Source organism: Dinoponera quadriceps, unplaced genomic scaffold, assembly GCF_001313825.1.
Source record: "Dinoponera quadriceps isolate SergipeBrazil2010 unplaced genomic scaffold, ASM131382v1 scaffold1750, whole genome shotgun sequence".
NCBI lineage: Eukaryota > Metazoa > Arthropoda > Insecta > Hymenoptera > Formicidae > Dinoponera > Dinoponera quadriceps.
Genome location: NW_014556445.1, coordinates 971,824 through 986,334, shown reverse-complemented (window position 1 = coordinate 986,334; position 14,511 = coordinate 971,824). Strand labels below are relative to the sequence as shown.

Below are 14,511 nucleotides of genomic sequence, written 5' to 3'. Positions count from 1 at the left end.
TGTGCAAAGCTATTGTCCTATCTTGATGCTAAAAATAATGATTTACTGTCGTTTGTTCTGTGATGAGTCTTAAAGGAAGGATTTGTTTTAGAATTATTTAGTATTCTATATATTTTCTCCATATTCTATCTGCATTTCTTAATCTTTACTTTTAATTTCAATAATTATAACTTACTTAACATGCAAATGAAACGTGTAGGATAAGCAAATATTAAATAAATGAATAATCTAACAAAAATTAATGGATACACGTAGGAAGTCATAACAGAAACAAGAAAATAATTACATCCAATTTCTTATTCGATCGTTCATGTTGAAAATACCTTGTATTCGTTTATTACGCCATTCCGGATATCGACGTGATAATGATATCACTCACGTTATCGTGTTTGAAGAAACAAAGCATCTTCAGCTCCCTGAAGACTCGTTTGCTGCTCACGAGACTTTGAAAGACGTTCGGCAGTTTTTTTAAGGCTACTCTCCTGCCATCCCTCGGATCCGTGACAGCCCTGAAAAAGTCACAGAATCGAAATTTAAATTAATCTCGTCAATGATTAGCACTAATTGCGACATAGTGTAAACGAAATAAGATATCCCGTTTACGTGAAATATGCGAACTAAATTATCTCAAGTCTATTTAGGAAAAAAAAAAGAGTATTGCGTTAAGATTTAAAACAGTCTTATATCCAATCTTGTCTTAAGTTCTAATTATAAATACGGCTCGAAATCTTGTTAAGGAGGGAGAGAATATGAGCAGACATTCGATCTCGATTTTAATTTCGACGCAATCAAGAACACGAAGAAACGAAGGGAAGGGGGTAGATATCCGAGTGATCGGCTAAATAATATCCGGGGACTCACATCGATGATAACGCTGGAAATACGAGCAGACGACAACCTAACTATCCCCCCTTGTAACCCCGCAAGCCTCCCGCAGACCTCGACCAGCTCCGGGAATAATTATTATCCCTGCAATTAGTCCGTTTACGGCGGGTTCGATTTCATTGTCGAGCGAGTTGTCGTTACCGCAAACCGACGATTCCTATTCACGAGAATGTCGGAGCGAGAGAGAGAGAGAGAAGGATTTCGACGCGACCGAAATCCCATTTTCGGTCATCGCCCATATCGTCTGCCCAGACAGATAAAGTAATTCCAGTTTTTTGAGGAGGGAAGAGAGAGTGAAGCACTGTAGGGGAACGAAAATGACTTTTCGATCCACAACGACATAAGCGCGATACAAGCGAAGAAATAACGATCGAAACACACGTATATACCACGTATCTGTAAAAGTATTAAACTATTCGTTCAAGTCGACTTTGTGACCGATGCTGCCAGATAAGTGGCAAATCGCGCACTAATCGGGTCGAAGTTGTTAGTTTCGTTACAGTCTGCTAAATCGATTCATTTGCGTGAGATGGTCAAAAAAGATCCATTATCTCGAATGTCACTTTTTTAAGTCTCGATACGTTTCCAGTGATCTCCGGTGGAAATTAGGAACTTCGTATCTCTTGATTCTAATTCGACTGATAAAAGTGAAAAGAGGAATATATTTGGACATTTATTATATTCTATAAAACGTAAACGACAAGATTGACATTTTCATTAATGAAAAATTATTAAAAATTCCGAAAAGATTTATCGACGAGGACTCATCGAATCTCGAGCGGGACATCCTACGATTTCCTCAAGGAAATGATTTTCGACTCGATTCATCTCGAAAATTAGCGTCCGAAAACGTTAATTACATCATCGGACTTCTTCCTCGAATAGTCGGATCGCGAGAGAGACGGGGAAGGGGGCTAGAGGGAAAAAAAGAGGTGAACAAGCCGTCGCGAACTGGCGAGAGATTAAGGTCGATCCGACGAACGAACGAGTCACGAACGTAGAAAGGTACGACGACCTTCGAAAAGGGTCAACGCACCCGCCGCAGTCGGCGAGTATAAGCGGAAGTGAAGTCACGAATTTCGGAGCGGAACGACCGTGAAATGATGCGCCGGGCAGAGACGGGAGACGCGGGAGAGAAGAAACGGGAATCAGGAGAGGGAGGAACGCGCCCCCCCGGGGCCCACTTCGCGGTTTCAACAATGTTTATTCATTCGAAATCCCGGTGAACCGACGAGCTTCTGTGTGCACACACTCGGTAGACTCGTCGCCGGAAGTTCAAGGGGTTATTGCCGAAATGAGACACGTCCACCTTCGGTGGGAAACGGCGAGCTGCCGACAAAAGCGGAACGGTGTGTATCCCATAACCGTCGGTTACCTCGCGACATTTTTGCCGAGAGAAAGTTCACTCACGCGAGACATATTCTAATTCCGAATGTACACCTCGCGCAGTGATGTAACGTTAATCGATGAAATGATGTTGTCAGTGATCAATGTTTTAGGATCGCTAGTTATGTCTCGTGTCTATCGAGAATTCTCTGTGATAGCATCTTTCCAATGCGGCGGCAAATGATCGAGAGAGATACTTGTAATTTCGATCTGTGATTCACGTGTGATTCTGGTGCGCGTTTTGAAGAGGAGCGAGTCGTTCGGAAGATTTATTAACCCTCTCTTAGTCGCGCAATAACCAATAGATACTATACTAATATTCGTCAATTTGTTCCTTGTTGTTTTTTTTATGTACTTTAGTACCTGGTCTATTAGCCAAGTGCTAATAATGAAAAAAAAAAAATGATTTCAAGAGAGAAGAAGAAAGAGAGAGGAAAGTGTCTATTATAGTTCTAGAACAGGCGCTCTGAGGATATAGAATATATGCAAACGATAAGCATATTGATGAGTTTATAATAATAAATAAAGTAGTTGTAGATCAATTACATAAGTTGTGAAATAAAAGAAAGAACGAAAGAAAAGAAAAAAATTCAATGAAAAAAAAAGGGATAGGGGAAAATAATGGGAAAATTAGTGTATGTGTGAGATAGATTGCGACGTCTCATGGACGAAGAATATTGTGACTAACGGAGAGATTAACGAAGATACGTCACGGCGTTTCCCGGGTTTTTCCGTTGACTTTTCCGGCCTCTCGACGGTTCCGTAAGTGTGTTGCGAGTTTTTCCGCGCCTCTCTAGATCAGTTTAGCGGCCGATAACGCAGCCAACGATTTCGCATTAGGCACGGTGCCGCTATTCGCACGTCGCCTCGTCGAGGACTTCCTATTTTTGAGAGAGCTCTTTGTGAGACAAGCAGGCGGGGTCGTCGAACGATGAAGTCGCGAGTGTGATTCACCTGCTAGGCGGACTTTTCAAAGTATCACCGTCGCGGGGCCTTTTTGTTCGTAGGACACAGCGAACGATTGTTTGCAATCTTTCACAAACTGCGACGGTTATCGCGAGCTATCGCGCTAATATAACGCCTTTGTCGTACGTAGTACAATGATCCTCTTCCTCTTCTCCTTTCTCATCGCAATTTTCTCCAATCGAAAGAAAAAAGCGAGCGAGATTATTGTCAGAATAAATTCATCGCTCATATTATTCATTTGTGTATCGTGCAGTCTGTCGTTAAAATTTGAAATAGTGAGTTGCAGAACATTCTATACGCGACACCGATCTTTGAGTGAGTACATTCGGAAAAGCGCATAAAAGCCGAAATAACAGCGTTATGCGCGGCCGATATCGAGTCGTTTTTATTTCATCGGCTGCGACCTCTTACGCAAACAAAATGAAAAATAGAATCGCGGCTCGGCTGGCGCGCACGATCAAATAAATTAGTTTGCCTCGCGAGAGCGAAAGCGAGAGAGAGAGAGAGAGAGTGTGTGTGTGTGTGTATGTGTGTGTTCTCTCGAGTCTGAATATTTCATTCCGCGGTGGATTCCATCCGGCGGATGCTTTGAACGGTATTAACGCGAATTTAAACACCATGCGTGATCGTTTGTAATTCGTAGCGCGGATTTCGCGTGAATTTTCCTTCCTCGATGAGCGTTTCGCGGAACAGCCGGTCGTGGAAACAAGTGCGAAGATCGTGCCGATCGCCGGCCGGTTCGACGGAAACCGCATCAACATCCAAACTCGACAAAGAACTCCGCAAACCGGGAGAAAGTGCGCGAGTTCTGGGGCATCCTGTATTTAAAAGGCGGCAGATGTTCCGCAGGGGGGCCCGAAAACCGGGCCCGAATGCGATCCCCACGGCCACGTGGCGAACGCGATACCACGCTTCGAGACAGACGGTGAACGGGCTCTGCCTTTATCCCCGATATATAAGGTGTCCCTGGAATTGAAGGAATACTTCGATGTTCGGCCGACCAAGTACTTCGAGTGAAGTTTGACGAAAGCGTGCATGCACTTTGAATCGTGAATTGAATGATAAATCGCGTCGTCAAGGCCTCGTTTGTGAAAGGTTTTATCCTGCACGGTTTATAGCTCATAAAGGAAACAGCTCGGATATACGTTGAGGCCATCTTCAACCTGTCCCGCGTCTTCCAGTATATAAAGAGAAATTATTTTTCGCATTATATATGTATAAAAAAACCTTGAAGCATATATCCAAGAGCTGGTTGTAAGCAGGGGTCGAGAAGAGAGTCGTAAGATCGCGTCGATTCCGAGACACCCTGTGTAAAAGGAGCGCGAAAGAAGGACCTTCCGTCCGTCAATCTAGCACCTGGCACACCTGACACACCTCGCCTTTTCGAAATTGCGGTCGGCGTCGCGGAGTAGCAGCGATAGTAGCCAGCGATTTTGCAGATTCGGGGAAGCCACGCTGTGTCGCGTCGCGTTGCGTCGCCTTGCGTCGGTGCGAAACACACTCTCAAAAGATACGAGTAGCTGTAATTTGCGCCCGCTGGCCGAATGCCGCCCGCTCGTAATTACGTTCGCGGATGTTTCCTAAGGAAAGCTCGCGTGCAACGCGCGTTGTCGTTGCAACATTGCGAGGCGCGCCTCCCGACAAAGCGGCGTTTTCAAAGGGAATTTGGCGCCGATAGAAGCGTTTGCTCCATCGCCGAGGATAAAAATATAAAAGAAGATTGAAGGGGGCAATAACAGAATATTCTCCTGTGGAAACGGTATGCATACGCTCTATTATCTCTCGTATATCGCGCCTCGAGAAAAGAAGAGTGTCGCAAGAGAGAGTCTCGGAGGACATTCGTATTTGCAGAGTAAAATCGCGAATTAAAAAAAAAATCCAAATAAAACCGACGGAATACGGAGGAATGGTATTTTCACGTTAGTATGTTACGTAAGATTATCCGCGGATCAGTTCTGTAAAGTCGCGAGTGGAACGCGACAAGCTAAATAGGAACGTAGCTCTCGCAAATCCCTCTTGGACTTATGTTACGGCTCCCTCAAACGATTCTGCGAGTTACCAAAGCGACTGATATTCCCGTGGAAACTTTAAACGGCGAAAAAAGTCAAAAAAGGGTTGCGGTATACGATGCGCGCGCGCTGCTGCGTTTCCTCCGCACTTCTGCCTCTCTGCATTCGGGCTCGAGGTCGTTCCTCCTAGCGAGCCGCTCATTATGCCCAGGCCCGCCGAATGTTATTATTTCAAAGTGGAGGAGGGAGGCGTCCCCCTCCGGAACCGCGTGCGCGCGACAGGTAAAAAGCGAGCAAGAGAGGCGGAAGGAAGGAGAGAAGGTTATCGATTTCTCGTACGCATGCCAATTGCCGTTCGCCGCGAACGGTTGCGAAAAAATCTCGATCCTTTCGGAAGATAAAACGCTCAAAAACGTGAGAAAGATTGCTTGAAGGAATTTGAAATTTCGGTAGTTGTGGTCGCTGGAGAAAAAAAATTGCACGAATGCAAAATCCATTTAGTTGACTCAAACAAAATTTACTTATTTATTTATTTTTTAATAAATATATAAATATAAATACACACATACATATTGTATAATATTTATTTATTATAAATTTTTGTTTGAATATGGACAAAAAAAATGTTTTGATTGTGAGAATTTAGTTGGTTCTCTAAACCAAACCTTTTTCATTTTCGTTTCAGAGAACAAAACTTGGGTTCTCACAACCAAAACATTTGTTTGCCCATATCCAAACGAGAATTTAGTTTAACTAAATAAGTTCCTTATGTATTAATGCGCGTTAACGCGAGTCGGCAGATCGAGTGGCGATGAGGAAGATCTTGTTATGGGCACCGGCTGATACCGCGGCTGGTGTATCGTGATTCAGAAAATCGGCGTCCGTCGCGAGAAAAACGCTATTAAGGCTCGCGCAAAAAGCGCGAGCGATCGGCGGGTCTCTCCTCCCGTCAACAGCTCACACCGCCGACAGCTGTCGGCGGGCTCACCTGCAGCAGCTAGCTGCACCTGCGCCCGCTCTCGTATTCACCTGCATCCAAGTGACCCGCGGCGAGCGTAACCGGAGTAACGACCAAGAAGTGCGCGCGAGCAGCGAGGAGAACGTCGCTTAATATCGCACTTCCGGCATCGTATTGAGATAGGTCATAAAGCGTCGGGAATACGGTAAGGGACGTCGTCGTTATCGTCGTCATCGTCATCTCCGTGGTCGCGCACGGATTGATGTAAGTGCACGTAACAGCACGATCGAGCGGGCAGACGACAATGAGACGGCCGTTCGAGCGAAATTTATCGCGGTTCATCGATCGCACCGCCGCGTCGTTGCACTTGTGCAAATCGGCACGCGGTTTAATGTTTACGACACGTCTCGCCATTCTTCATTCATCCTATTTCGCGTGTCGCGCTCAGTCAAAGAGGAAAGTGTGAGACGAAACGGAAAGAACAACTTTCCCTGTCGTCTGCATCTTTAATTCGTTTAATTTGTTTGAATTTAAGAGGAATCAATCTACCTTCGTTCAAATTTTTCCTGTTAACGAGTTCAATTACCGAGGTGGCTGACATGCTTTATCGATTGTTGCGATTGATTGCAAATCGCCGACTGTCGGAGACAGAGACGAGAACGACCCGAGCGTTTCTGGGGAAAATTATTCGAGATAACGCTGATTTTCGAAGGGAGTCGAGCTCGCCTTTGGTAATATTCGACGGTAGCTTTTGTCGAGCAGACAGCCGTAAGTCGACGAGAACGCCGGCTGCTGCTTCTTATTCCGATCGTCCGCCCGCAAAAGCTTGAAAGCACTCGCCGCGAAACTGCACTCGCTGCGGTTCTTTGCGTCAAAGCGGAACGCTCGCGCCCAGGCTTCTAACAGCTTCACTCCCGACGATATTTCCCCCAACCGTCAGGCTTGCGAGCGGGAAAATACCGCCGAAGAACACCACGTCGAGGAGAGGAGAGCCGACACCGCTCTATGTGTTTACGAAAGATTCTTCCCCGCTCTCGTGGATTTCTCCGCTGGAGCTTAGAACTCTTCGCGCGAGATCGCTTTTGAAGCGAACGTCGCGGAAGATTGACTCCGGTTTCTTATTTATCGCGCGTTAAACCGCGAATTGCAATTTCGGATCACGTGTCGGCCGACTGTTTGCGACTTAACGTTTAGAATTTTTTATTCCGTTCGCATTTTTGCAATTTTCCCAATCTTGCATTTTTTTCTCATCTCGAACGTACCGCACTTGCACATGAAACATTTCGTGCCTGTATTAAAGTCGGTCCTTGTTAAAACTTTTGTGTTAAAAACTTTCAACCCGCCTGTGTGGCAGTTTTATATATTGTATTTATGTTATCTCAATATATTTTCTGTTAAGTCAATACTCAACATATATAAGTGTAAAAATAACGCATTTTTCATTTCAATGTCGATTAACGCATTAATTTCGTGTCAATTTTTGATTTCGTGTTAATATTTTTGTTCCTTTCCAATATATTCATTTTCTGTTAAATTAACACAAAAAATTTTCTCGGGACATGTGAAACGTGTTAAAAATTGTTTACTGTGTACGATCGCAAATACGCAAAGACGGCAAGCAGGACGAAAGATGTGTGCCTGGAAACATCCTCCTGATGATATCCGATTTTCACGAATAGCGTTTCGCGAAGATCGATCCTCGAATTAGCGTCGACATAAGTGCCGGGCGTATTTACGCTCGCAGGTACCGTGTGGAAGTTCCGTCCAACTAGTTTAAACTTAACAAGGAGAAACCGCGGGTTCGGACGGGGGAACTGCGAGACGTGTCGCGGGACTTTGCGAGAGCGAGGAGAAGAGAAAGAGAGAGAGAGACAGAGAGCGTTTGCGTAATTATCCCGTGATAGGTCTCGGCGAAGTTAGTCCCGCTCGCGCGGAGCGGTGCAGTTCGTTCCCAATGACATATGTCGCGCGTGCTTCGGATTGCTCCTGGAAAATGTGCAAGTGGAAAAATAATGGAAACTCGAAGTAATTCGCCGGGAGGGTGTTCGGGAAATTACGAGCGAATTTCCAACACCGGTTTCAAGATAAATAATGTACGCTTGTTTCTCCACGGTGGTTGTTTGATATACTGGAGGCAAGCAGAACGATCATACGCGTCTGCAGTTTTCTCTCGGCGTCATTGTTGTTCATGGAGGGTCGGAAAGCAGGTGCCGATTTCCACGGTCACGAGGAAATTCTCTCTCTGCTAACTCTCGAGATCGATACGTAGCGGTGTATTTCTGCGGGCGGTTTCTGGAAAAGAAGAAAACTGCGACACGCCATTCCCGAAATCAGCGAGATCGCGAACCTGAAATTTTCGCGGACTCGCCGGGAGGATCGGCTTCCGGTTCGATTTTCCAGTCTCCGCTTCCGCTGACGGTATCGATCGACGAAAGGGGAGTCCGCCGACCGCGCGCGAAACGTGACCCGGGAGATCCTCGGTGAACGAGGGCTTCGGGAACGCGGCGGCTCTCGTCTCTGCTGCAGCTCGCTCGTCGAGGAAAACGACGGGACGCGCAGGGAGACGGAGAAGAGGAAGGGAAGAACAGGGAGGAGGAGTGGCGAGGAGAGGGAGGGATCCGTGGAGCGAAACCGGATGGAACGCCCGGTATATCTAGATGATTCGCCTGCATGCTTCGCTCGGCGCCCTTACGAAACCGGATAGCAGCCCTCACACAAAGATAACCGATCTCTACACGCTTCGTTCCCCAAACCACGCCTCCGCCGTTGTTGTTAAATATACTACACGTTGACCCGTTGGCGCGCTCGTGGCTCTCTTTTTGTCGGGGGTGGACAGTGCGAAAGAAAAAAAAAAAAGAAAAATAAACTTTATGATCGAGTGATTAATTATGGAAAAATACCTAGCTAGATTGATTTCTCGCGATCGGTCGGAAAATTCGATTGTATCAGCACGTCTAATTATCAACATTAAAAAACGTTCGGATTTATTTGACCACAGTTTGCTCGAGGAGGAACGATCTTTGACCTTCGATTTTCTTCGTCTCGCCCGAGAATTTGTGAGATCGGTGAGAAAAATTCGTTAATCCGTACGTGCGACCGTCGTCAAAGGACAGTCTCGTCCCTACATAACAAGAGATCTATACGCGGCCGTGCGTTATCGGAGCGCATCATCGCGAGATAAGAAATTATAATGTCCCGCTTCCATTTTGTGCGGTAGCGTTCTCTGTTTGAGGACCCAACCTTTGAACCCCCCGTTGCGGTCTTTCAACTCCGAAAACGTTCTCGGTGTCTACGAATTGGAATTCGTGAGAAACCCTCGATAAGCATAAGGATTAAGTGAAAAAAAGAAATAAGTAAGAAAGAAGCGCGCGGCGTCGTGGTGCGTTTTGAAAGCGAGGCAATCGATAGGATTCGAGGTCGACCCGATAACCTTTGCTAATGGAGGCTCTCCGGGCGCCGGCCGCGCCGCGAGGAGACGTCAGTCGTGGGAGCCCACGTGTCGGGGTCAACGGCTCGCATAAATGAGCAGCGAATCGAGCCGCGAACCGTGATCGACGAGACTTATAGAGAACGTTTTTAATTGTCGTCGGAATCGTCCCCGTTGCTTTTTATTGATCCATTTTTATCTCTTATCGTGCGGTCATCATCCGCTTTTACCGCTCGAGGTGTGCCTCGAATCGACCGCAAGTCTCAACGAATAAAGAGAAAGACTTTTCAGTTTAATCGTCTCGATGGTGAGTAGATATTAGTGGTATATTATTTATTTCTTTATTTATCTATATAAATGGGACTGGTACCCTCTTGGTGTACAAAAAAGTGAACGTAAGATGTTTACAAAGAGTAAGAAGCTGTCAAAGAGAAAAGAGGAAAAACGAGAACGTCTCACCTCCCCTATCCCCGACAGCGCATGCATACGTATTTGATCAGACAAAAGGGCGCGCATAAAGCGGTGTCTATTATGAGAATTTAAAGCGTAAGATACTTAAGATTTTGAGTCTCAACCAATCACAATCGATTATTCTTCTCGTATTCGACTGTGATTACTTAATTTCTCATAGCTTAAGGCTTAAAGTCTTACGCCTTATTGCAAACGCCACTTTAGACTATGTCTACAGACATTAGCTGATTTATAAATTAGATTAATGTTTTTCGAATATTTGTTACATAGAATAGTGATTCGGTTAATACAATTATTCTTTTCATAGATATATTGTTCTACGAAATTCAACGAATAGCCTTAGCGAGTATGTATAAAATAAACAATATTAGAATTTCTGAACAAACAATACTATCATTACGAAGGTTGTGTGTAAGAAGCAAGTAACACGTCATTTTTCCAGCGTTAGGAATTTGTGGCACACTAGTTCAAACTGATCGCGACAAAAGCTATCGGGGCACAAGGCCGTTCAGGGAATGCCTGGCAAGACGAAAAAAACGATGTTGAATTCTTTCACTGAGCATGCAGTGTTTATTTTGATAAGAAAACCAAACAATCAATGGACACATATTCGAGAATAGAATGAACAAGCGTTGTATATACTGTTCCGAGAGTCATAATGTTATCAAAATATTTGAAGATTCTGTAAATAAAGTTAAGCTCTTGTAGGCTGTATCCACAAACGTCAATCGTCGTATTTGAATATTTCGCGTTGCAATAGCTTCGTAATCAATTTACTTAAAAAAGAAAACTCTCGGTGAAAAAATAAATCTCCGGTAATCGGATTAAACCGTGAAATCGCGCTTCTTCGCGCGCAGTTTACTCGATATTTTCTGTTAATTTCGGAAATCGTTAAAAAAATTACGGCAAAGTCGTAAACGAAAAATTAATCTACTTAAGTCGCATCGTCGACGAATCGATATCGAATCACTTGTTAACAAAGCGACCGCAGTCGCGCGCTTTTCCGAAAACTTATTACGAGACTATCGATATTCAGAGTGTCGTCGAATGCATACGTTGCGTGTAACGCGCTCGGATTTATCTGGTCTACCACGTGTATTGACCAAATCTGGAACGGCCTGATAGTTCGAGAATAGTTTCGCCGCCCGACGGGTTTCGGAGCGCGTTTCTATCGGTGTCGAGTCTTGAAACTAGTTTGCGAAACAATCGATCGGCGTTCGCGGTCTTGCGACAAGATCCGGATTGGCCAATCATCGATCGAGTCCCGTCTTCTCATCTGGAATTCGTCACGGGAGTATCCAGCGATGTCGACTGGGTAGGGACAGGTCGAAATATAATTCGAGCGAAAATAATTGTAAGCTCGCGTGGAGAAGCGACCTCGCAATCGAGATGAACGGCGACGTCAGACCTCTCGATGAGGTTTTCACGTGGTTCTCCCCGTCGCGAGACCCCGTTGGGGCGGCGAAGCCTCGATGCAGCTCGCTGAATGTGCAGCGAGCGCGCTTGCATGTGCACACGTGTCAGCCGACGAGGGCGACGGCGACGACGTCGACGAGGAGGACAAAGATACTCGCCATCTGCGCCGCGACAGCTGCAACGTTGCGACGGATGCACGTGGGAGGGGGAGGAAACGGGGGGTTACATACAGGGAAGGGGTGTCGCCGCCGCGCCGCTCCCCCGTCCATAATCTACTTTCATTATATTTTCGCAATTGGCGCACTCCGTGCGCGCACTCTTCGCGATACTCTTTATTTAACTTCCAGCCGTATGCCGTACCAGCCAGCCGTCGCGAAGTAATTCCTTTTATATTTTTTTTTTCTTTTCTCTCTCCTTCTTTCCCTGCAATTTTTATCTCGATCCGCGACCATCTGCGAACACGCGCACGGTTGTTCTTCTGGACAGGCTGACGATTCAACTTCTAACTTACTGACCCCTTTGCTTCGGTAGAATCCCTTATATTTCTGGGAGAAGATAATCATTTATTCTTTATTAATTTTCATGCGATGAGAGATAAAAAAAACTTGATTTTCGCGAAATTTCCACGGGAAAAAAGGACTTGGTTCTCGCGACGGAATAGGAATTTATGCCGTCAATTACGGTAAACGTCATTATCATCTGTTAGAAAAATCAATAATTTGTCACGTCGGAAATTAGCTGTATCCTCGGTTAAATAAAAAGAGACTCGGATAGTGAAAATTGACCGCACTAATAGGAATCAAATGAAAACTCAGTGGCAAGAAGTGACATATCTGTTAATGCGAACAGAAAACATTCGTATGAACATTCAGCTACATTAAAACTCGGTTGAGACAACTGAGAACAATTAGCCGGAAACCTTCTACGGGAATCTTTCTGTTCCTACAATTGAACTTTCGTTTGGTCCCCAGGCGATGGAAAATTCAGTTACACCAACGGAATTGTCCTTTCCGTGCACAAATCCTGTTATATAAACTCAACTTACTATAATGTACACATTGGAAGAGAAATGTTTTCTTACAAATATATTTCGCGTATTCGCGCGTAATGCTTGTACATTTTTAGGAATTGAAAGAAATAAAATTTCTGTGTGTAAAAACATCCTCGCGACGATATCTTTGACTAATGTTCCTACATTCTGGCAATCGATTTTCGGAATATTCCGGCAGTCGAATCACAGGCCGGTGCTTAAGAAAGCAGCAGAGGCCGAAATGTCTACTAAGGCTCGCGCGATCATGCTCTCGCGCGGCGCGGTTGGAGAACGCGCCGCGAGAGAAGACAAAGACCTAAGTCCGCTCGAACCGAACAGAACGGACCTGTTTCACGACCGGGAGACCTTCGTGCTCACTCGCCTTCGTCTCTCCTCTCTCCCTCTCGTTCAGGCCGGTGCCAGATCTGGTACCCGGGACGGGTATCGCGGGCTGGTCCAGGTCGCCTCGGGAGAGGACGGGAGGCTGCCGCGAGCCGTTCGAAGCGAAGCGCGATGCGATGAAGAAGAAACCGGCGATATGGGCGCGAGAGGGATTATTCAACATCCGAATCGCGCAGGAGCGACGCGGGCTGTCGATTTTTCACGGCGCACGGCCGAAAATTTTCCCCGTGCGAGAGCCCTCGCAAATTCTCATCGTGTTTCGCGTGTTCGATCGATCTTCGCTTCGCGCAATTTTCACGCGTATTTTCGGCGAGCGAAAGGTAGCGAGAGCAGACGTTTCCGCGCCGTTCGATTTCGTCACGTCGCATTCATAGTCCCGCTAATCGTGAATCCGCGAAATCATACCGGCCGTGGCCGTTTAATCGGCGACGCATGAGTGGCTCATTGCACGTTTCGCATCGTGATTCGCCTGATTTAATAGAACAATTCTATTACGAGGCACCGCGACGCCGGACATGCGACACGTCCATAAATCAGCACCCATTTATCTGCGACCGTCTACCGGGTGTCGCGTAACGATTTAACGAAATTAAATAGCACGGCGCGATTAATTAATCCTTTGAATCCGCCGGGTGAAAAGTGAGAATGAAACGAACGAATACAATATAGACACGATAGAGTATATTTCTCCCCTGTTATCTTACATGTCGATATAAAATTACATTTTCTCTTCCTCTCTATGAATACACTTAGTGTCCTAAAAAAAGTTAAAAAAGAGAAAAAAAAACAAGCATATACCGTTTCTTCGGACCGACCGGGCCTACATTCTAAAATCCATCGGCACTTTTTGCGGCGTCTTTTTCTCCGTTCGCGTCGCTCGTCCGGCCGTTCGCGCACGATCATAAATATTCATCCCGGCAATCCTGAACAAACTTTTGCCACGGTGCTTCTCCTCCTCTCTCGGCCGGCTTCTCCACACGCATATAAATCGATATTGGCATCTATCGGCACCCCCAACCCCGCGCTTCTCCGACCCGTTCACTTTTCAACAGCCGGAAATGGGTTATCAATTCGGTTCGCGGTCGGTTCTTTCTTTTTCCCTGTTTTCGGCACCGTCCCCGTTTTCCTTTTTTCCCGTGCTCTTTTTTACTCGCCACCGATATATCCCAACCGCAAATCGACCTCGAAATCGTCGCGCTCGACTCGACGTTACTCTCTTTCCGCGACGGCGCGAATAATCAGCGTGCGCGCTATCGGCGCGTACAATCGTGCGAAGAAATTAATTACGCGCGAGTTATCGTTTCACGCAGATTTTCCCCCAAAGTCTACCTCGGTCTATCTCTAATTCGTAATGAAGTTCGAATTCAACGAGCCGAGATCGCTTCGGGAGCGCGAACGAACGGAATTGCGATCGGCCCGTCACGAATCAACGGAAGTAACAAGTAGCTGATCGCTTCCGCGCTGTTAATGATACGTATTAACGGACATTCGGGAACGTTTGAAATTCGCGCAGGTATTTTAAATCGTCTTTATCGAGCCTCGCGCTCCAGTAACCTCGGAC

At 45.9% G+C, this 14,511-nt stretch overlaps 1 protein-coding gene across 3 annotated transcripts in view; it reads right to left on the bottom strand.

The window, feature by feature from the left end:
• Nucleotides 1-14,511, bottom strand: part of LOC106747450 (serine/threonine-protein kinase NLK) — an 84,861-nt gene that overhangs the window by 40,068 nt on the left and 30,282 nt on the right. For all 3 annotated transcript variants that reach the window (XR_001374655.1, XR_001374656.1, XM_014624968.1), the window contains exon 2: nucleotides 380-509. Coding sequence is in view for 1 of the 3 variants with exons in the window: in XM_014624968.1 (XP_014480454.1) it covers nucleotides 380-509 (130 nt within the window). In the remaining 2 variants the exon portion in view is untranslated. The remainder of the gene's footprint in view (nucleotides 1-379; nucleotides 510-14,511) is intronic.